Here is a 15,795-nt window from a genome sequence, read left to right on the forward strand (position 1 = left end):
TAAAAAGAAATGTCCTAGCATATTTTGGATAACATAGATAAGTTCTAACCCCCATATCTGTTAATATGACCTTATTTGAAATAAAGTCTTTGCAGATATAATTAAGGATCTCAAGATGAAATTTATCCTGGATTTAGGGTGGGCCTAATAAGAGAAAGGAGTGTCCTCACAGAAAAGAAGAGGAAGATCTGAGACGGAGAAAAGCCATGTGATGTCAGAGGCAGAGACTGGAGTAATGTGTTTATAAACCACGGACTACGGGACTTCCCTGGTGGCACAGTGGTTAAGAATCCGCCTGCCAATGCAGGGGACATGGGTTCGAGGCCTGCTCTGGGAAGATCCCACATGCCGCGGAGCAACTAAGCCCGTGTGCCACAACTACTGAGCCTACGTGCGTGCTCCGGAACAAGAGAAGCCACCGCAGTGAGAGGCCCACACACCACAGTGAAGAGTGGCCCCTGCTCGCCACAAATAGAGAAAGCCCGCACGCAGCAACGAAGACCCAACGCAGCCAAAAATAAATATAAATAATTTATAAAAAATAAAAGATAAAAAGAAATAAATAAACCAAAAACTACAAGGATTGCTGGGAGAGAGGCATGGGATGAATTGTGCCTCAGATCCTTCAGAAGGAACCAACCCTGCCAACACCTTGATTTCAGACTTCTGGATCAAGTTTTATGGTTTAAAGCCACCCAGTTTGATCACTCTGTTACGGTAGCGCAAGGAAACTAATACATTTTCCGAACTATTTGTTTACCGTCTGTCTCCTCAGTGGGCTCCTAAGCCTCAGGAGGGCCTGGAGTTTTGTCTGGTTTATTCACTTCTGTGTTTCTAGGAGCGGGTCCATAGTAGGTGCTCAATGTTGCACACCCGTGTATCAAGTGCTCAGTATGTGCCAGATTCTGTTCTACGTGCTTTTCCGTGGCTTAACTCGTTCCGTCCTCACTGCAACCTTCTAGAGCAGACACTATTATTACAGCCATTTCAAAGGGAGGCAAACTGAGGCTCAAAGGGCACAGCCGGGATTCCAACCTACCAAAAGACGTGCCTTGGATAATGGTCAACTACAATAATGAGACTCAGGAGAGGAGGGGCCCGAAGGGAGCCATTAAGCACATCCCAATAACAACCAAAGAGCTTCCATTTCTGTCTCGAAACGAGGTAATAACCGCCTTCGCCCACAGCGTGGAGCCGAGATCCGCGAGGGTTTCGCCTGCGCATGCGCCCTTACCCCACGAGGCCTCCTGCGCCTGCGCATATTGCTCCGCCCCCCCCCTTTTGCAGCACTCACGGCGGCACTTTACGAGTCTGTCCCTTATTTCTCCTGTGAGAACACGGCCCGCCCCGCCCTCGTGCCTAGTAGGCCTCGCCTTACTCTGCGTGGATTGGTTGTCCTTCCCACGAGCCCCTCTCTGACTGGCTCGCGTCGCTGCCACTCCATTTCAGCCTAGTGGCGCGCAGCGGGGCTGCTACCGGCGGGAACGTGAGCGGCGGCGGCGGTGGCGGAAGTGGCCGGGGAGCCCGGTCCCCGCCGACAACATGGTGAGGGCAAGGCGACGGGGGAGCCGGCCGCCAAGGGCCCTCGGTGCGGGTGCTGGGGCAGGGGTGATGCGGAGCAAGCGTACCATCCGGGCCTCGAGTCCTCCCCCCCCGGCCCGAGGGGGTGGTAACTGAGACCGGGGATGGCAGGGGCTTCTCTCAGGACACCCAGCAAGTCGGTCTCAGGGGAACTTGTGACTGAACGAGCGTGTAATCATAGTATAGCGGTCTGGCCGCAGTCTTCCCATTTTTCAGGTGGGGAAACAGGCCGGAGAGGACGGGGACCCACCGAAGGGCCCGGTGAATGCAGCAGAGTGACTTTTCGGGCAGGGAAGTGACTCCGAGTGCATCCGACCCAATCTAACCTCATAGATTGTAAAGCTAGAGCGCCAGGAAGTAGGGGGCTGGTGTGCGTTCTCAAATTAAACCAATTTAGGGAATTTCAGGGCTTGTAAGGCCCTTAGAATGCTAGCCGCACAACCTCCTGTGCCTGTCTTTTTCAGGCTGATAAACAGACCCAGAGAAGGGTTTGCTTCTTCCTGTGTCTCACAGTATGTTGTTCAGAGGGAGAGGGGGTATTTTGAGCTAAGGATGGACTAACTGCATCCTCCCAGTTCACAAAAAGAAAAATTGAGGCCCTGACAGGAAGCCTCCCGAGGGCCATGGCGCTCACAAGTTGTCGAAGTTGTAGATCTAACCCAGAGAGTACCTGTGCCCCCAGCGTGTGACAGGGAAACGGAGGTCCACACAGAGGAATTGAGAGCTGGGAGCTTCTTGGGAGAGTACTTGGCCCATCAGCACCTGAGTTGCTCTGAGATGGTGGCTGCACATTTTTCAGAGCCGACCGTGAGGGCTCACTAAATTCTCCTGGTCAGTGTGGGGATGGAGAGAAGGAAGCAGGTTCCTCTCAGCTGGAGGGTAGAGTTGGTCTGAGGGACTGGGCAAAACTGGAAGAATGCATCTTTTAAGTTCCATGGAGACACAATCTTTGGTTTTTATCCTCATATAGTCCCAGAGCCTAGAACAGTGTCTGTGCGAAGTACAGATTCATTCATTCAGCCTGTTCCCGCCTTCTGAGGAGTGTTCAGGAGTGGACAAGGCATGACACACTGCCTGTTCCCTGTGGTCAGGGCAGGGCCGGAAGCAGAGGTCTGGGCGAGGGAGTGGGTGGTCTGCAACAGCTTGCTGAGTTGGGAGCCTCAGGATACCATTAGGTCTAGTCCTGGATTGGCCCAGGCCTGAGGGTCAGACCCCAGGTGTTCTGAGAAAGGCCAGAAAAAGGAATTCTCATGCCTGAAGCTTTTTTATGACTTTCCCGACTCCAGATGACCCTGTCTCCCACTGAACTGTGTGTTTGGCCCTTTCCTGTCTCCCTGGCACCTTCAAGTGTCTTCCATCCCCCCACCCCTGCCGCCGCCCCTTCCCCTTGGCTTTCAAGTTCACCGGGATCTTCCCCTTCCTTTCGCCTCTGTCTCCAGCACAGTTTGGGGACAAGGATGTAGAAGATGGCAAGATGTGACCACTGCTTGGCATTGCTACCCCAATGCCACCTCTCCTTTGAGCAAGAATCCCCCCTGCCCCAAGTGCCTCCCTTGGTGGTGTGTGCCGTATTTGTTCAGAAAATATTTACTGAGTCCTTCACGTGTGCCTGGCCCGGTGTTCAGTGCTGGACAAAGTCCACACCCTCTGAATTTTCCAGTCTAGCAGGAGGCTTGTGGCACTTCCAGTCTAGCCAGGGAGACATAATAAATAAACAAGTTAATTAGAGACTGGCTACGTCCTATAATAGAAACAGCAGAGGGTGGCCCAGGTGGAAACCTCGTTCCCTCGATGGGGTTATAATGAGGGCCTGGCTGAGGGAGCAGCCACCAGCCTGGGGAAGGGCACCCCAGGCAGAGGGAACCGAGGAACAAAGCTTGGCCAGCAGCACCGGGCATGGTGTGTGAGGAGCAGAGTGGGCCAGTTTGCTGGAGCTGTGTCAGGCCTGGCTCTGTGGCCCGCCTAGGGAGCGGCTGCGCAGGCAAGGGTTGTGAGCAGGTGCTGGACCCATCTGTGTCGCGGCCGTATTCTGAGGGCACACTGCCAGCAACAGCTAAGGAGGCTGTGGGTCCTTCAGGGCTGTGCTGCCAGTAGCTGGGACAGGGTGGCAACCTGAGAGGGACCGGCATAGAGGCTCTGTATGCCATTGAAGGACGTCTGTGGGTCCCCTGCTGACAGGCATCAGCCTACTTTCCCCAGCTTTAGCGGGATCTTGCTCCGTGTCCCTGGGCAGGTCCCATCTGCTCTACCGCTGGTGCCTCATCTAGAGGGGCCTTGAGGGTACTGCTGTGACCCTCCCTCCACCTCTCAGCACTGAGTTCATCTTCATTCTCGCCTTCCAGGGCTAAGCTGGCCCTGTCCCCTCTCTGGTGGTCTGGGAGGAGGACCTAGGTGTGTCATCGCCCTGGTCCAGATTCCCATTGTGGACACACAGAACAGGCTTGCCCAGCAAAGCGTGAGGCTTCTCCATTGTAAAATACCCCCTGGGTGTGTGGCTCCCGCATGCGCGGCTGAGCCTCCAGCTCTCCGCACCCGGCAGCCTCACACAGATGCATTCCAGAGGAGAGGGCAGGAGCTGCAGGTTGGCCACATTGGGACCCCAGCCTGCCTGCCTACCCTCCTCGGAGCAGCCACCTCCTCTCCACGTGGCTCCTTCTTCCTCCTTATCGTGCCCTTCCAGGAAGCCAGTGCAGGAAGTGGGCTTGGGCCTGGCTTCCTGCCGCCCCTGGATCTTCCCCAGGTGGCTCTTAGGGAAGGCCCGTGGGATGTGAGATATCCCCCCCACCAAGCCCTTCCATAGGGAGCCATCCTCTGGGGGTTGAGGGCCCCTTGTGGCCTCCTGAGAGAGGCCTCACAGTCCCCACCACCTGGAGAAGCAGCTGCCCCCTATTGGAGGGTGAGGGTGGGCTGGGACTCCCCTGCCAAGAAGTCCTGGGGCTCAGGCCAACTTAGAATTCCAAAGTTGCTTGGGCAAGGTGTGGTCCTTGCTGAGGCAGTTTCCCATCTTGTGGGGCCCTTGGTCTAGAACCTTCACCTGGCTATACTGGATAGGCTGTCACTGGACCCTGGACCCAAGCACTGCCACCTGAGTCACCGTTCTGGAGACCCAGAGACAGGCCCCAGTGTATGGGTCGTGATTTGTGTACCCAAAATGAAAAGAACTGATTTTTTTTCCCCAGTTACACTATATGTTTTTTATAAAAAAGAAATTCAGTAATAATGGGAAAAGAACTGTCTTGAAAGTTCACCTTATCAGGGGGAGTTTTTAAATCCCATCCTTTATCTGCTCTCACTTGCAGTGACCACAGGCTTCTTCTGAAATGTTTCTTCCTCTCACCTGGTGAATTTCTCTATGAACACCCAGCTCAGACGTGGCCTCCTCAGATCGGGAGGCCAGTTGCGCCTGGCCAAATCACTCTTGGTTCAATCAGGGCTGCCCCCTGCAGTGTGGGCTCAGCGTGAGCTGGCTTCTGACAGATGGGGTCAAGTCAAGCTCCGTCTCTCACTAGCTCTCTGGTGCCGGGCAAGTTCCTCAGTCTCTAAGCCGCAGTATCCCCGTCCATAAAGTGGGTGTGATGATAACCACCTACCATGCCGAAAATGAAAGGCCCGGCTAGAGCTGCATGTATTAACCTGGATGTATCTCAGAAACATCAGTGGCGCAAAATATGCAAGCAGCAGCAGAACCCATGTGCTGTGATGCTGTTGATAAGCATGGAGGGCTACACCTGGTCCTGTCAGGGGTGGGGCTATATGTAGCCTAAGCTACAAAGAAATGCCCGGAATGGTCAGCGCCAAGACCCGAGGGTAGCTGCCTCTGCGATTGCAGGGGTGGGGGTGTTTCTGAGACTTTTCTGTCCTAAACTAAGAGGCAGGTATGTGTCCTGGGCTTCGGCAGAGTTCAGAAGCTGCGTTTCTGTCGGGGAATGTGTGCTCCTGGAGTCCCAGCCCTGCCCAGAGGCCAGGGCTCCACAGCGCTGATGAAACAAGTCATGTGCTTTTGTTTGCCTTTCAGCTTCCTTTGTCACTGCTGAAAACGGCTCAGAATCACCCAATGGTGAGTACGTGCCGGTCTGGGATGGCACATTTCAGTGGGGACCAGCCTCAGCACAGGGACAGGGACACTGGGCAAAGGGTGAGGTGCCTCCAGCCAAAACCACTTCCTGCCTGTCCTCTTTTCCCTCCCACATGCGTCAGGACCTGTGTCATTTCTGCTCCTGATCAAAGGAATACATGCTTATTAAAAGTGTCAAATACTAGAGATTCAGAGAAAGTGGAAGCCCCTCTTCGTTCATCTTCCCAACAATTTAACTATTCTTTGATATATACACATCTGGACTTTTAACGTGTGTGTAAACGTGAATGATTTTTTAAAATATGGATAGGTTCATGCGATGCTCATTCCCTAAGCTGCTTTTGTCCTTTCGTGATACAGTGTAGTATCTGTCAATATGTTCTGTTGTCTTTTCTTTTTTTTAATTCAGACGTTATTCACATGCCATACAATTCAACCTTTTGAAGTACAGTTTAGGGACGTTCAGTACATTCACAGTGTTGTGCAGCCACCACCTCTATGTAGTTCCAGAGCAATCCTGTCACCCCAAAAGGTGACCCAGTCTCCATTAGCAGCTGCTCCCCTCCCCCTCCCCCCGCCCCAGCCCCTGGCAACCACTAATCTGCTTTCTGTCTCTGTGGATTTGCCTGTTCTGGACATTTCCTGTAAGTGGGATCACACAACATGTGGCTTTTCGTGTCTGGCTTCCTTCACTCAGCATGATGTTCTCGGGGTTTGTCCACATTGTAACGTGTGTCAAAGCTTCATTCCTTACGGCCAGGTGATAGTCTATTGTGTGGATACATCACGTTTTATTTATCCATTTGTCCACTGATGATGGACATTTGGGTTGTTTCCACTTTTTTGGCTATTCGTGAAGATTTTAGCTGCTGGGAACATCTGTGAACACATTTTTCCATGGATGTATGTCTTCGTTTCTCTTGGGCAGATAGCTGAGTTGATTCCTTTTTTTTCTTTTTTCTTTTCCAAACTTGAAAGTGATGACTTTACAAATCATATTTTAAATCTTAAAGTGGTTGCCAAGGGAAGCGGGCAGAGTAACTGGAAAATGTCTGCAGCACTGCAGAAGGCAGCAGGAGAGCACATGATGTCTGCCAGGTGGCCGTCCGGGGACTCGGCTGTATCGTCCTGCAGGCTCGCCAAGATCTCACCCTCGCCACGTCACTGTCACCCACCAGCAGGAACTTCAGCAGGAAGTCATAGGCACGGACCAGGCTGCCGCTGGCGCTCATTATGCCGGCGCCTGCGCCCATGCCCGGCCCACGGAACGATGCAGAGGTGGCGGCTGTGAGCCCAGTGCCTCTCCAGCCCCGAGAGTTGATTTTTTTTTTTTTTTAAACTTTTTATTTTATGTTGGAGTATAGTTGATTAACAATGTTGTTAGTTTCAGGTGTACAGCAAAGTGATTCGGTTATACATATACACGTGTCTATTCTTTTTCGAATTCTTTTCCCATTTAGGTTGTTACATAATATTGAGCGGAGGGCTTCCCTGGTGGCGCAGTGGTTGAGAGTCTGCCTGCCAGTGCAGGGGACACGGGTTCGAGCCCTGGTCTGGGAAGATCCCACATGCCGCGGAGCAACTGGGCCCGTGAGCCACAATTACTGAGCCTGCGCGTCTGGAGCTTGTGCTCCGCAACAAGAGAGGCCATGATAGTGAGAGGCCCGCGCACCGCAATGAAGAGTGGCCCCCGCTTGCCACAACTAGAGAAAGCCCTCACACAGAAACGAGGACCCAACACAGCCATAAATAAATTAATTAATTAAATTTAAAAAAAAAAAAAAAAGCTTGCCTTCAATTTAAAAAAAAAATATATATATATATATATATATTTTGAGCGGAGTTCCCTGTGCTATACAGTACTTCCTTGTTGGTTATCCATTTTAAATATAGTCCTGTGTACATGTCAATCCCAAATTCCCTAACTATCCCTTCCCCTCACCAATCCCCTCTGGTAACCATAAGTTCATTCTCTAAGTTGATTCTTTTTTAAGTCTCAGCCTTTTCCTAGCAAAAGCCTGTCTTCCGCATGACGCGCTTTTCCCGAAACACATCAGAATAAGCCAGTGGTTATTGCAATGAAAAACAGTTTTTCCAGACCACCAAGGATCACACGTGTGCCATCACTGGGCACCTGTCCGGCCCCTGGCCACCCTTACTCATTCCTTTAAAGATGTGGGGGGGTTTTTTGTCTGTTTGTTTCTTCCACACACAAAAAAATGGTTTCATCGTAGAAAGTCTGCAACGCCCAGCAAAGCGTACCGAGAAAGCAGAGCGTGTCTCCTGTAAGGTGGGCCCCTGGGGGCCTGGGCACCATGTGCTGTGGCCAGTGGGTCCCAAGAAGAGCCGAGGATGTGTCTGAATGAGGCCCGGTGGTGGTGGCCTGCTCTTCGGGGTAAGTCTGCACCTCCCTTGGGGCCTGAGACTGACGTGGGACCCGTTTTCTCTCCAGTTGGTGGAGCTCAAAAATGGGGAGACGTACAATGGGCACCTGGTGAGCTGCGACAACTGGATGAACATCAACTTGCGTGAGGTGATCTGCACGTCCAGGGTGAGTGCCCTCCGCCCCGAGTCTGCACCGGCTGCCTGGGGGCCTTGGGGCAGCGCCGGTCTGGTGGGCACAGCGAATGGGGGTCGTGTGGCCAGGAATGCGCATTGGGACCTGGGGCTTTACAGAGCCTCAGCGTCCTTGCTTCCAAGTGGGGTAGAAGCCCTTCCCTGGACGTGTGGGAGGAGTGGGAGGGTGCCTACCTCAGCCTATACAACCGGTCATCCTGCCGGGGCGGAGCCTCTTGCAGGGGTGGGGCCCGAGGGACTGGGCAGGATGTTGGAGGGGGACAGCCGGACAAGGCTCCAAGTCTCTCTAGTGCCCTGGACTTTGCACCTGTGGGGATGCTGCCCGGCAGGTACTGAGCTGCTCCCGCACCCCCGGGTGCCACCCCTGACCAAGAAGGACTTGGGCCTGGGGGGTGCTTCTGGCCATAAATCCGTGCTCTACAGGGAGGGGGTGGCCTCCAGGGCAGGCCCCACCCTCCTTGTCAGCCTCTGCTGCCTTTGGTCCTGGCTGTGGGCATTGCCCACCATTTGGGCCGTGGTGGCGTGACCGTGGGATGTCCGGGTCACCACCGGGCTTGTTTCCCCTGAGGCCTGAAACCAGGAAGTGCAGGGCCGGGGTGGGGGAGAATGTTGCCCAGGGTCACTGGCCTTCCCCGCCTTGGGGTGATCCACAGAGTGATGAGGACAGTGAGGAAGGCAGGACTCCCTCCCCCTAATCTGCACTGGCTTCTGCTAGAGCTTTCCTTTCACCTTATTCTGGTCTCCGTCCCCCTGCCCAAGGTAGCCCCTCATGTTACGGGGAGGAAGCTCCTGGGGGGCCCAGGCAGGGCCCGGCTGTCTTGAGCCACAGGCAGTGTGCCCCCAGGGCTCGCCACGCCAGCATACAGCAGAGCACAAGGCAGCCACTCTCGCCCCGGTCTGTGCTCCTGGACAGTTCACACCCCAAAAGGCAGACAGAGGGCTGTGACCCCCTGCCCTCACCTGCTCGGCTCTGTGACCTGCTTCTTGGGACGGAACTCCTGGTGGCAGGCGTTTCCAGTGTGCCTGTGGCAGACGGTGCCGCAGTGCACAGCTGAGCACTTGTCCTTCTGCACACCGCCGTTAGGTCTGCGTCCACTTCTGGGACCTAGAACCAATCACTGGGTCTCGGGGCAAGGTCCGTCCGGCCTCCACGGCCAGCCGAGACTGGACACTTGGCTCCCCCTGGGGAGTCCCCCTCTGTGACCCAGCGGTTGGGAGGAGAGGCTGGTGGGAGGTACCGTCTCACGCAGGCCACCCGGAGTCCTCATCTGTAAACAGGTGATGGCAGCCCCTCCTTCCCTTGGGTAGCAGGTGGCTGAACACAGAGACCCCAGGGACTGAGAAAGCACGGGAGAGCAAGGGTCGGGAGGCATTTAGCTGACCCCATGGAAAGCACAGTAAACCCTGTTCCTACAGGGAGCGCGCTGGGCTCGGCCTGCCCTTGGCTGAGGGAAAGCCTCGCGCTGAGCCGCCGGCCCCAGCCCCAGCCCTGAGCTTCCACACAATCATTGTTTCTGTCTGGCTGTACTTTGCATCCCCACGGACTTGGCCCCTCGCCTACCATTTCTGGGAAAGGAATGCTCTGAGGCCTCTTGGGGTTCCTGTATGGGTCGGGGGCTCTCGTGTGTGTTCCTGGGAAGAGTTGGCCCGCAAACATTCCATTTGTCCCTGCTGAGTACCTCCACTGGGCTGGGCCAGATCGGCCCAGGCACCGCTGATGAGTGTCATGCAGGAGGACTGGGGGTTTGCAGGGAGACTGGAAGCAAGGCCTGTTGAGGGCTGGAGTTAGCCAGACATGAAAAGGTGGGAACAGCGTGTGCAAAGTGCTGGGGGCCAGAAGCCCACTTTGTGTGTTCCAGAAAGTTCCATCTGGAAGGCACATCGAGTGCCGAGAGAGGGCAGCCAGGGTGGGGCTGGATCTCAGGCCCTCTGGAACCACACTGAGGAGTTTGGACCTCGTCCTTGGGCCAACGGGGCGCTGATTGGGATCTAAGCAGGGAGATGTCTTGGTCTGATTTCTAGGAGTGTGGGGGGAGGGGTTACCCAGGCTTCTGGCCTGGGCAACAGGCGTGGGGCCAGAGAATTCATCTGATGGATGAGGCTCCGGGCTCCCGCCCAAGGGCAGCAGGAGGTAGCATGGAGGGAAGGCCTTGTGCTGGTCGCAGGGTATGCGGTGGTGGTGGGGAAACAGCATCCTAAGAACTGCAGGGTTGGCGTTGCTCAGGAGTCTACAACTTTACAAGCCCCTTGTCTCTCTAGCTTCCATTAGCTCCCCTGAAAACTGGCATCACTGGGAGCTGCCCCTGGCTGGCCCCAGACCTGGCTCCCCACCCCCTCCTGGCCCTCTTCACCCATCACACAGGGTCTCTGTCCTGCTCACCTGTGTCCCAGGCCCAGCTCAGACCCTGCCACGAGATACTTGTGTGAATGAATGAGTCAGGGTGCATAGAGAGGGTTCCAGAAGGTGAGTTCTGGAAGGCTGGGGGCAGGAGGGGGAGGAGCTGGGCTGTGGCAGCACCTGGCGCGTGGGACAGCCTCATCCCTCTCCAGGCTTCGGGCTGCATCCCCCACTGGAGGACAGGCTGAGGACGCGGAGGCTTCTCACGAGGCCCTGCCCCACCCTCTCTCATGTGTGAAGGGCCGCCAAGGATCTGGAGAGATCCTGCTGGAGGGCGGCCCCTCCAGTGTCCCGTCCAGGACGAAGAACTTTGCAGCCTGTGGGGGCGATGCCAGGTGCAGGCGGCCTGAGGGGACAGATGCTGCCCCGGCCATCTGCACCTGCTCTGCAGGGACCCTACCCGCCACAGATCTGACACACACCCCCTCTGTCACAGGACGGGGACAAATTCTGGCGGATGCCCGAGTGCTACATCCGCGGCAGCACCATCAAGTACCTGCGCATCCCTGATGAGATCATCGACATGGTCAAGGAGGAGGTGGTGGCCAAGGGCCGCGGCCGCGGTGGCCTGCAGCAGCAGAAGCAGCAGAAGGGCCGCGGAATGGGGGGCGCCGGGCGAGGTATGCCCTTCTCTCCCTGCTTCCTCCCTAGCAGGCTGCCGGGGCCTCCCCATTGGCGGGGGTGACTGCAGCACGTGGCATCCGTCCCGGCCCAGTGTTGACATTCTTGGCTGGTGCCGTCATGGTGCCGAGGGCCTGGCTCTGAGCCCCTCCTACATGGAGCTGGGGGGCTGTGACTCATGGGGCTCCTCTGCGGAACAGCTGACGCTGCCGGTTGCCGCCTGCCCCGCCGCAGGAGCCCAACCTGGGGAGCCCAGCTGAGTCCTGGTGGTCAGTGCTGACCCTCACCCACCTGGGCCCTCCTGCCCCGCAGTGGCTCCCAATGCTCCCTTAGGTCCGGGTCCAGGCCCACGTAGACCTGGGACTTGAGCCCTGCCTGTGTTTCCTGGCAGGTGCTCTGGGCACCTCGCCAAGGCTTAGTTTCCCCTCTGCAGAGAGGGTCCCGCGGTGCCCGCCTCACTAGACTGCGGGTGAGGACCCCAGCGCGGGGCCCCGGCATGGGACCCTTCCGTGCTATGACTCCTTTATACAAAGCCGAGGTCACGCCTTTTGGATAGATCCCACCACACCACCCTGAGATTATAAATCTGGCATAAAATTAAACTTGTGCAGTCAGCTGGGGCCTCAGCCCGGAGGCCATCTGCAGATCCTGCCCTTCCCCGCCTCCCCCGCCTGGCTCCTGTTCTTGGAGGGACCTGGCTTTGTGTCTTGCATCTGGAGGGGCCTCCTGTGTGCCAGGCCCGGGGCCCACCTTGGGGGCTCGTGGGCAGGGCTGGGAAGGACACAGGAGCCAGCCATGAGCTGAGGCTCACGTGACAGTCAGAAAGGAGCCAGACGGAAGAGGGCAGGAGGGCACCCCAGGTGGAGGGTAGCCTAGGATGGGGGTGAGCAGGACCCCAGGGTCCCAGGACCTGTCCCCAGGGCTAGACTCTTCACTGGGGACCACCACTGTCAAGTAAACTGCCTGAAGGAGCAGGGAGGACGGGGAGAGCGGCTTGCTCGGGCGGGTCCGAACGGAGGCCACAGGGCCTTCCACAGCCAGTGGAAATCTCACAGGGGTCCCCGCATAGCCAGGCTCCCCTTGGCAAAGCTGGTCTTGCCCCATGAGACATGAGGTTAGGCAAACCCTGCCAGCATTGGCTTCTGTCCCCAGAGGGCCCCCTGCATGTCTGAGGAGGAAGGGGGCCTGTGTGTACATTTCCATGTCCCCATGCTGCCCTGATCCTTCTGGGACCTCCCTGGGCCGGGGGCACGCCCTCCCTCCGACTACCCACCTCCCCCAACAGCAGTGCCGTTACTCCACGTAAAATGTATTTTGGAAACAGCCCCACCACTGACTGCAGAGGTCAGGGCTCAGGAGGCTCCCCTGCCCCTTCTCCAGGCTGGACACACACAAACCACCCAGTCGTTTCTCTCCTGGGCCAGATGCGGGTGGTGCCAGAGCGAAGAAGGCCCAGGTCCCCTGGTGCGGCTCCCAGCCTCACAGCTGGGGGTCATTGCCCCATCCCTGGACTGAGTCCAGGCCTTGTCCTAGCTCGTGCCCCGCCCCCCCTCCTCCTGGAAGCCCTTCTGGCTTTGTCCTTCTGGTTACTGCCCTCCACCTCGGCCCCCAGCCCTCTCTTCCAGGAAGCCGGCCCCAAGCCCCAGTGTGACTTGGTGCCAACCTCTGTCCTCCCTGGCATCCTTCGCACCCCTGGGGGGCCTGGTCTGGTCCCTTGTCACACTGAGAATGTTCTGGAGCACTGCCCATGCCCAGCCCTGGTCAACACTCCACCTCAGATTCTCAACCTGCCCTTCCCGCCAGAGGTAGGATCACTGCCCCCACTTCACAGAAGTGGAAGCTGAGGCTCAGAGGGATTAAACAACTTGGCCATAGTCTAAGGATTCCAGTTCCTGTTCCCAGTCCACAGTGGGCCTCCCAGCCCGGCTCTGCTGAAGCCCTTTTCCCCTGTCTCACAGGTGTGTTTGGTGGCCGGGGCCGAGGTGGAATCCCAGGCACCGGCAGAGGTCAACCAGAAAAGAAGCCAGGCAGACAGGCGGGCAAACAGTGAGCCGCCCCTCTGTTCCCCAGAGACTGAGCCGCCGCCACCGAGCATCTGCTTCCACCCGCAAGGCCGCGTTTCTACTCTCCAGTTTATGAGTCTGTTCAGAACAAAAAGAAGAGGCAGGTGTTGGGGGAGGACCCCCTGCCTGTCATCTTGTGATCCTCCTCTTTTTTTGTCAGCCAGCAGTTCTACAGTTGGAAACGTTATTCTGTGCGTCTGGTTTTGTGAAGTCGCAGCCAACTTGATTCCTGGAAGATTCTGTGTTTAATGCATCTTTAAAGCCCTCACTCTTGTTTTAAGGGCAGGCATTTTCCAAACAGGTTTGTTTTGCATTTTGTGTTAGATCCCTGTGTGGTGAACAGACGGGAGGTTTTTATTTTAAGCTGTTTGCACTGAGATTGACAGCCTGGAGAGTTCCCTGAAACACGGACCCCAAAATTGCCTTTTCAAAACGAATCCAGGCGAACGTATGCCTCAGAAGCTGTTCTGGGGGACAACGCTGGGCCCTGTCCCTTCACTTCCTCTCTCTTTGTGTTACAAAAATAAAAACAAATACAACTACAAACTGTAAATCCATAATTCCTTTTGAACCACTGGGTGCATCTAGTAGGTAGTGTCCTCAGGAAATCACAGCTCCGTGCAAGAAGTTTCCTTTTGTACCCTGTGGCCTCTCACTGAGGGGAAGCATTTCGTTGGGACACTGGTTCCCATGTCCCTCAGCAGCCTCTTAAAAAAGGTGGAAGGCAAGACTGGGCTCTGGGCAGTAGGCGACCCCCTCCTCTCTTTGTGGGGAGGTGTGGGGAGGAAAGTCCCAGGTGGGAGCCAGCGGGACACCCACACCACCTGGCCTTGCCACCAGTGTTCTGCCCTCCGTCCCTGTTTTGCAAGCACCATTAACACCAGAGTTCACCGAGAGAGAAGCTATGACAGGCGGCTGCTTCGAGGAACACATGAGGAAGTTTTTCGTGAACCTTTTACCTCTTCTTCAAGTCAGGGCACTGCCTCTCCACAACCCCGTGATTTGCCTGAGACGCTGAGCCAGCACTTGTGAAAATGCTTCCAGTGACATGGTCTGCTGACCGATATTCCTGGGAACCGCAGAGACAGGCTGGTGTTAGGAGGCCAGTTCCTGTGGGTGCGGGTTCTACCTGTCACGGGGTTGAGACTGGTTCTGAGGGGTGATTGGAAGAAAAGGCGGTGGTGACTGTAGAACTGCCACTTATCAGGTCTGCAAAGTGCTGGCCTAGCTAGCTCGAAGACCTCTGACTAAGATTTCTCAGCCCCATCCTATCTGGAGAGTGCCGTTCCCTGCCACCACTCTCGCCCCCATCATTGCTTCTTCCCCGGGCCCCCCCTCCAGGGACCTGCTGCTGCCTGAATCCTTGCCTAGTGACAAAGCAACATTTTGGCATAGGTTGAGGACACGGGTGTGGGGTCTGAGTGTGACCTGGGCCCTGAGAACCCACCTCCCTCATCACAGACGTGGGCTGTGCAGGGGCCCAGCTGACATGAAGGTGCAAGAAGAGAAGGACGGTTGGGGAGGGAGGGGGCCCGTGTTCACAACTCCCCTCCCCCATGGCCCTGGACGCAGAGTCCCATTATGGCCTCCGGGGCCTTGGTCTGGGGGGCTAGGTCTCCCCCCTGCCGGGCGCGGGTCATCTCCAGTCAGGCTTTGATGAAATCCGTGGGGCTCTGGTGTCCTGCGCGGCTGTGAATGGGAAGCCCTTTAGGAGCCCCGCCCCTTCCTGCTCTTCGCAGTTTGGTTTTTCTTCCCTTACCCAGCTCTGGACCAGGAACGTGTTCAGACGTTCCCAAGGGCCCATTCGCAGCTCAGGGTCGTGGGTCCCAGACGCGCCCCGTCTCCGCGCGGGGGCGCATCCCCGGCGTGCGTAATCGCGGCTTCCCGTCCGCGCCGCCAGCCGCGCCAGGCAACCCTGACCTTTCCAGCCGGGCAGTCCGGGCTCCCAGTTCTCTCCTTGCCCGCCGGTGATATGAGCCGCTTCCCCGGCCCTGGCCGCTTAGGTGCCGTGGGCTTCCGGAAGGCGTCGTCCTCCTGAGCTGGGTGTCAGGACAGGCCCGTTTTCCAGTCTTCCTGGTTGGTTTCAAGAAACCAGCCTCAGCCCCTTCAACAAGAAGAGAAACCAAAAGTGCTGGCCTAGTTCCCACAACTCGGCCTCCTTCTTTCTGCCCTTCTGATGGTCTGTCCCCAGGTATTTTCACCACCATCAGCTGACTGCTGCATGACCTGCAGCCTGCGGGCTACCTTAAGTGTAGGTGGTTAAGTGTAGGTGGGTCCTGTAGGCCCCGACCTCCTCCCCTTGGAGTTTGCTCCAGCTGCTTCAGGTCAGGGAGACCCACACACCCAGGGTGTGACTCAGCCTGGGGCCAGTGCCAGCCTGGATGGCCCTGCTGCCTCACCCTGGGGCCCATGAGTCCATTTCAGAGACCTGGATTCAGTGGGCAGCCTCAAGCGGCAGCCCCGCAAGCTGGTGGCGGGTG

The 15,795-nt window shown here is 56.6% G+C and overlaps 1 protein-coding gene across 1 annotated transcript; it reads left to right on the forward strand.

Moving 5' to 3' along the window:
- Positions 1–1,424: 1,424 nt before the first annotated feature.
- Positions 1,425–13,861, forward strand: LSM4 (LSM4 homolog, U6 small nuclear RNA and mRNA degradation associated). Its single transcript, XM_061188631.1, has 5 exons — positions 1,425–1,545; positions 5,597–5,638; positions 8,109–8,207; positions 11,068–11,251; positions 13,211–13,861. Exons 1-5 carry the CDS (start codon positions 1,543–1,545, stop codon positions 13,300–13,302), a joined length of 420 nt encoding a protein of 139 aa, XP_061044614.1. The 5' UTR covers positions 1,425–1,542; the 3' UTR covers positions 13,303–13,861.
- Positions 13,862–15,795: the final 1,934 nt, after the last annotated feature.

Source organism: Eubalaena glacialis, chromosome 4, assembly GCF_028564815.1.
Source record: "Eubalaena glacialis isolate mEubGla1 chromosome 4, mEubGla1.1.hap2.+ XY, whole genome shotgun sequence".
NCBI classification, from domain to species: Eukaryota; Metazoa; Chordata; class Mammalia; order Artiodactyla; family Balaenidae; genus Eubalaena; species Eubalaena glacialis.

Excerpts from the sequence above, each read along its gene's own strand:
- LSM4 (XM_061188631.1), top strand. Across the intron at positions 5,639-8,108 it reads CGGCTCAGAATCACCCAATG|TTGGTGGAGCTCAAAAATGG; the intron begins GTGAGTACGTGC and ends TTTTCTCTCCAG. Across the intron at positions 8,208-11,067 it reads AGGTGATCTGCACGTCCAGG|GACGGGGACAAATTCTGGCG; the intron begins GTGAGTGCCCTC and ends CCTCTGTCACAG.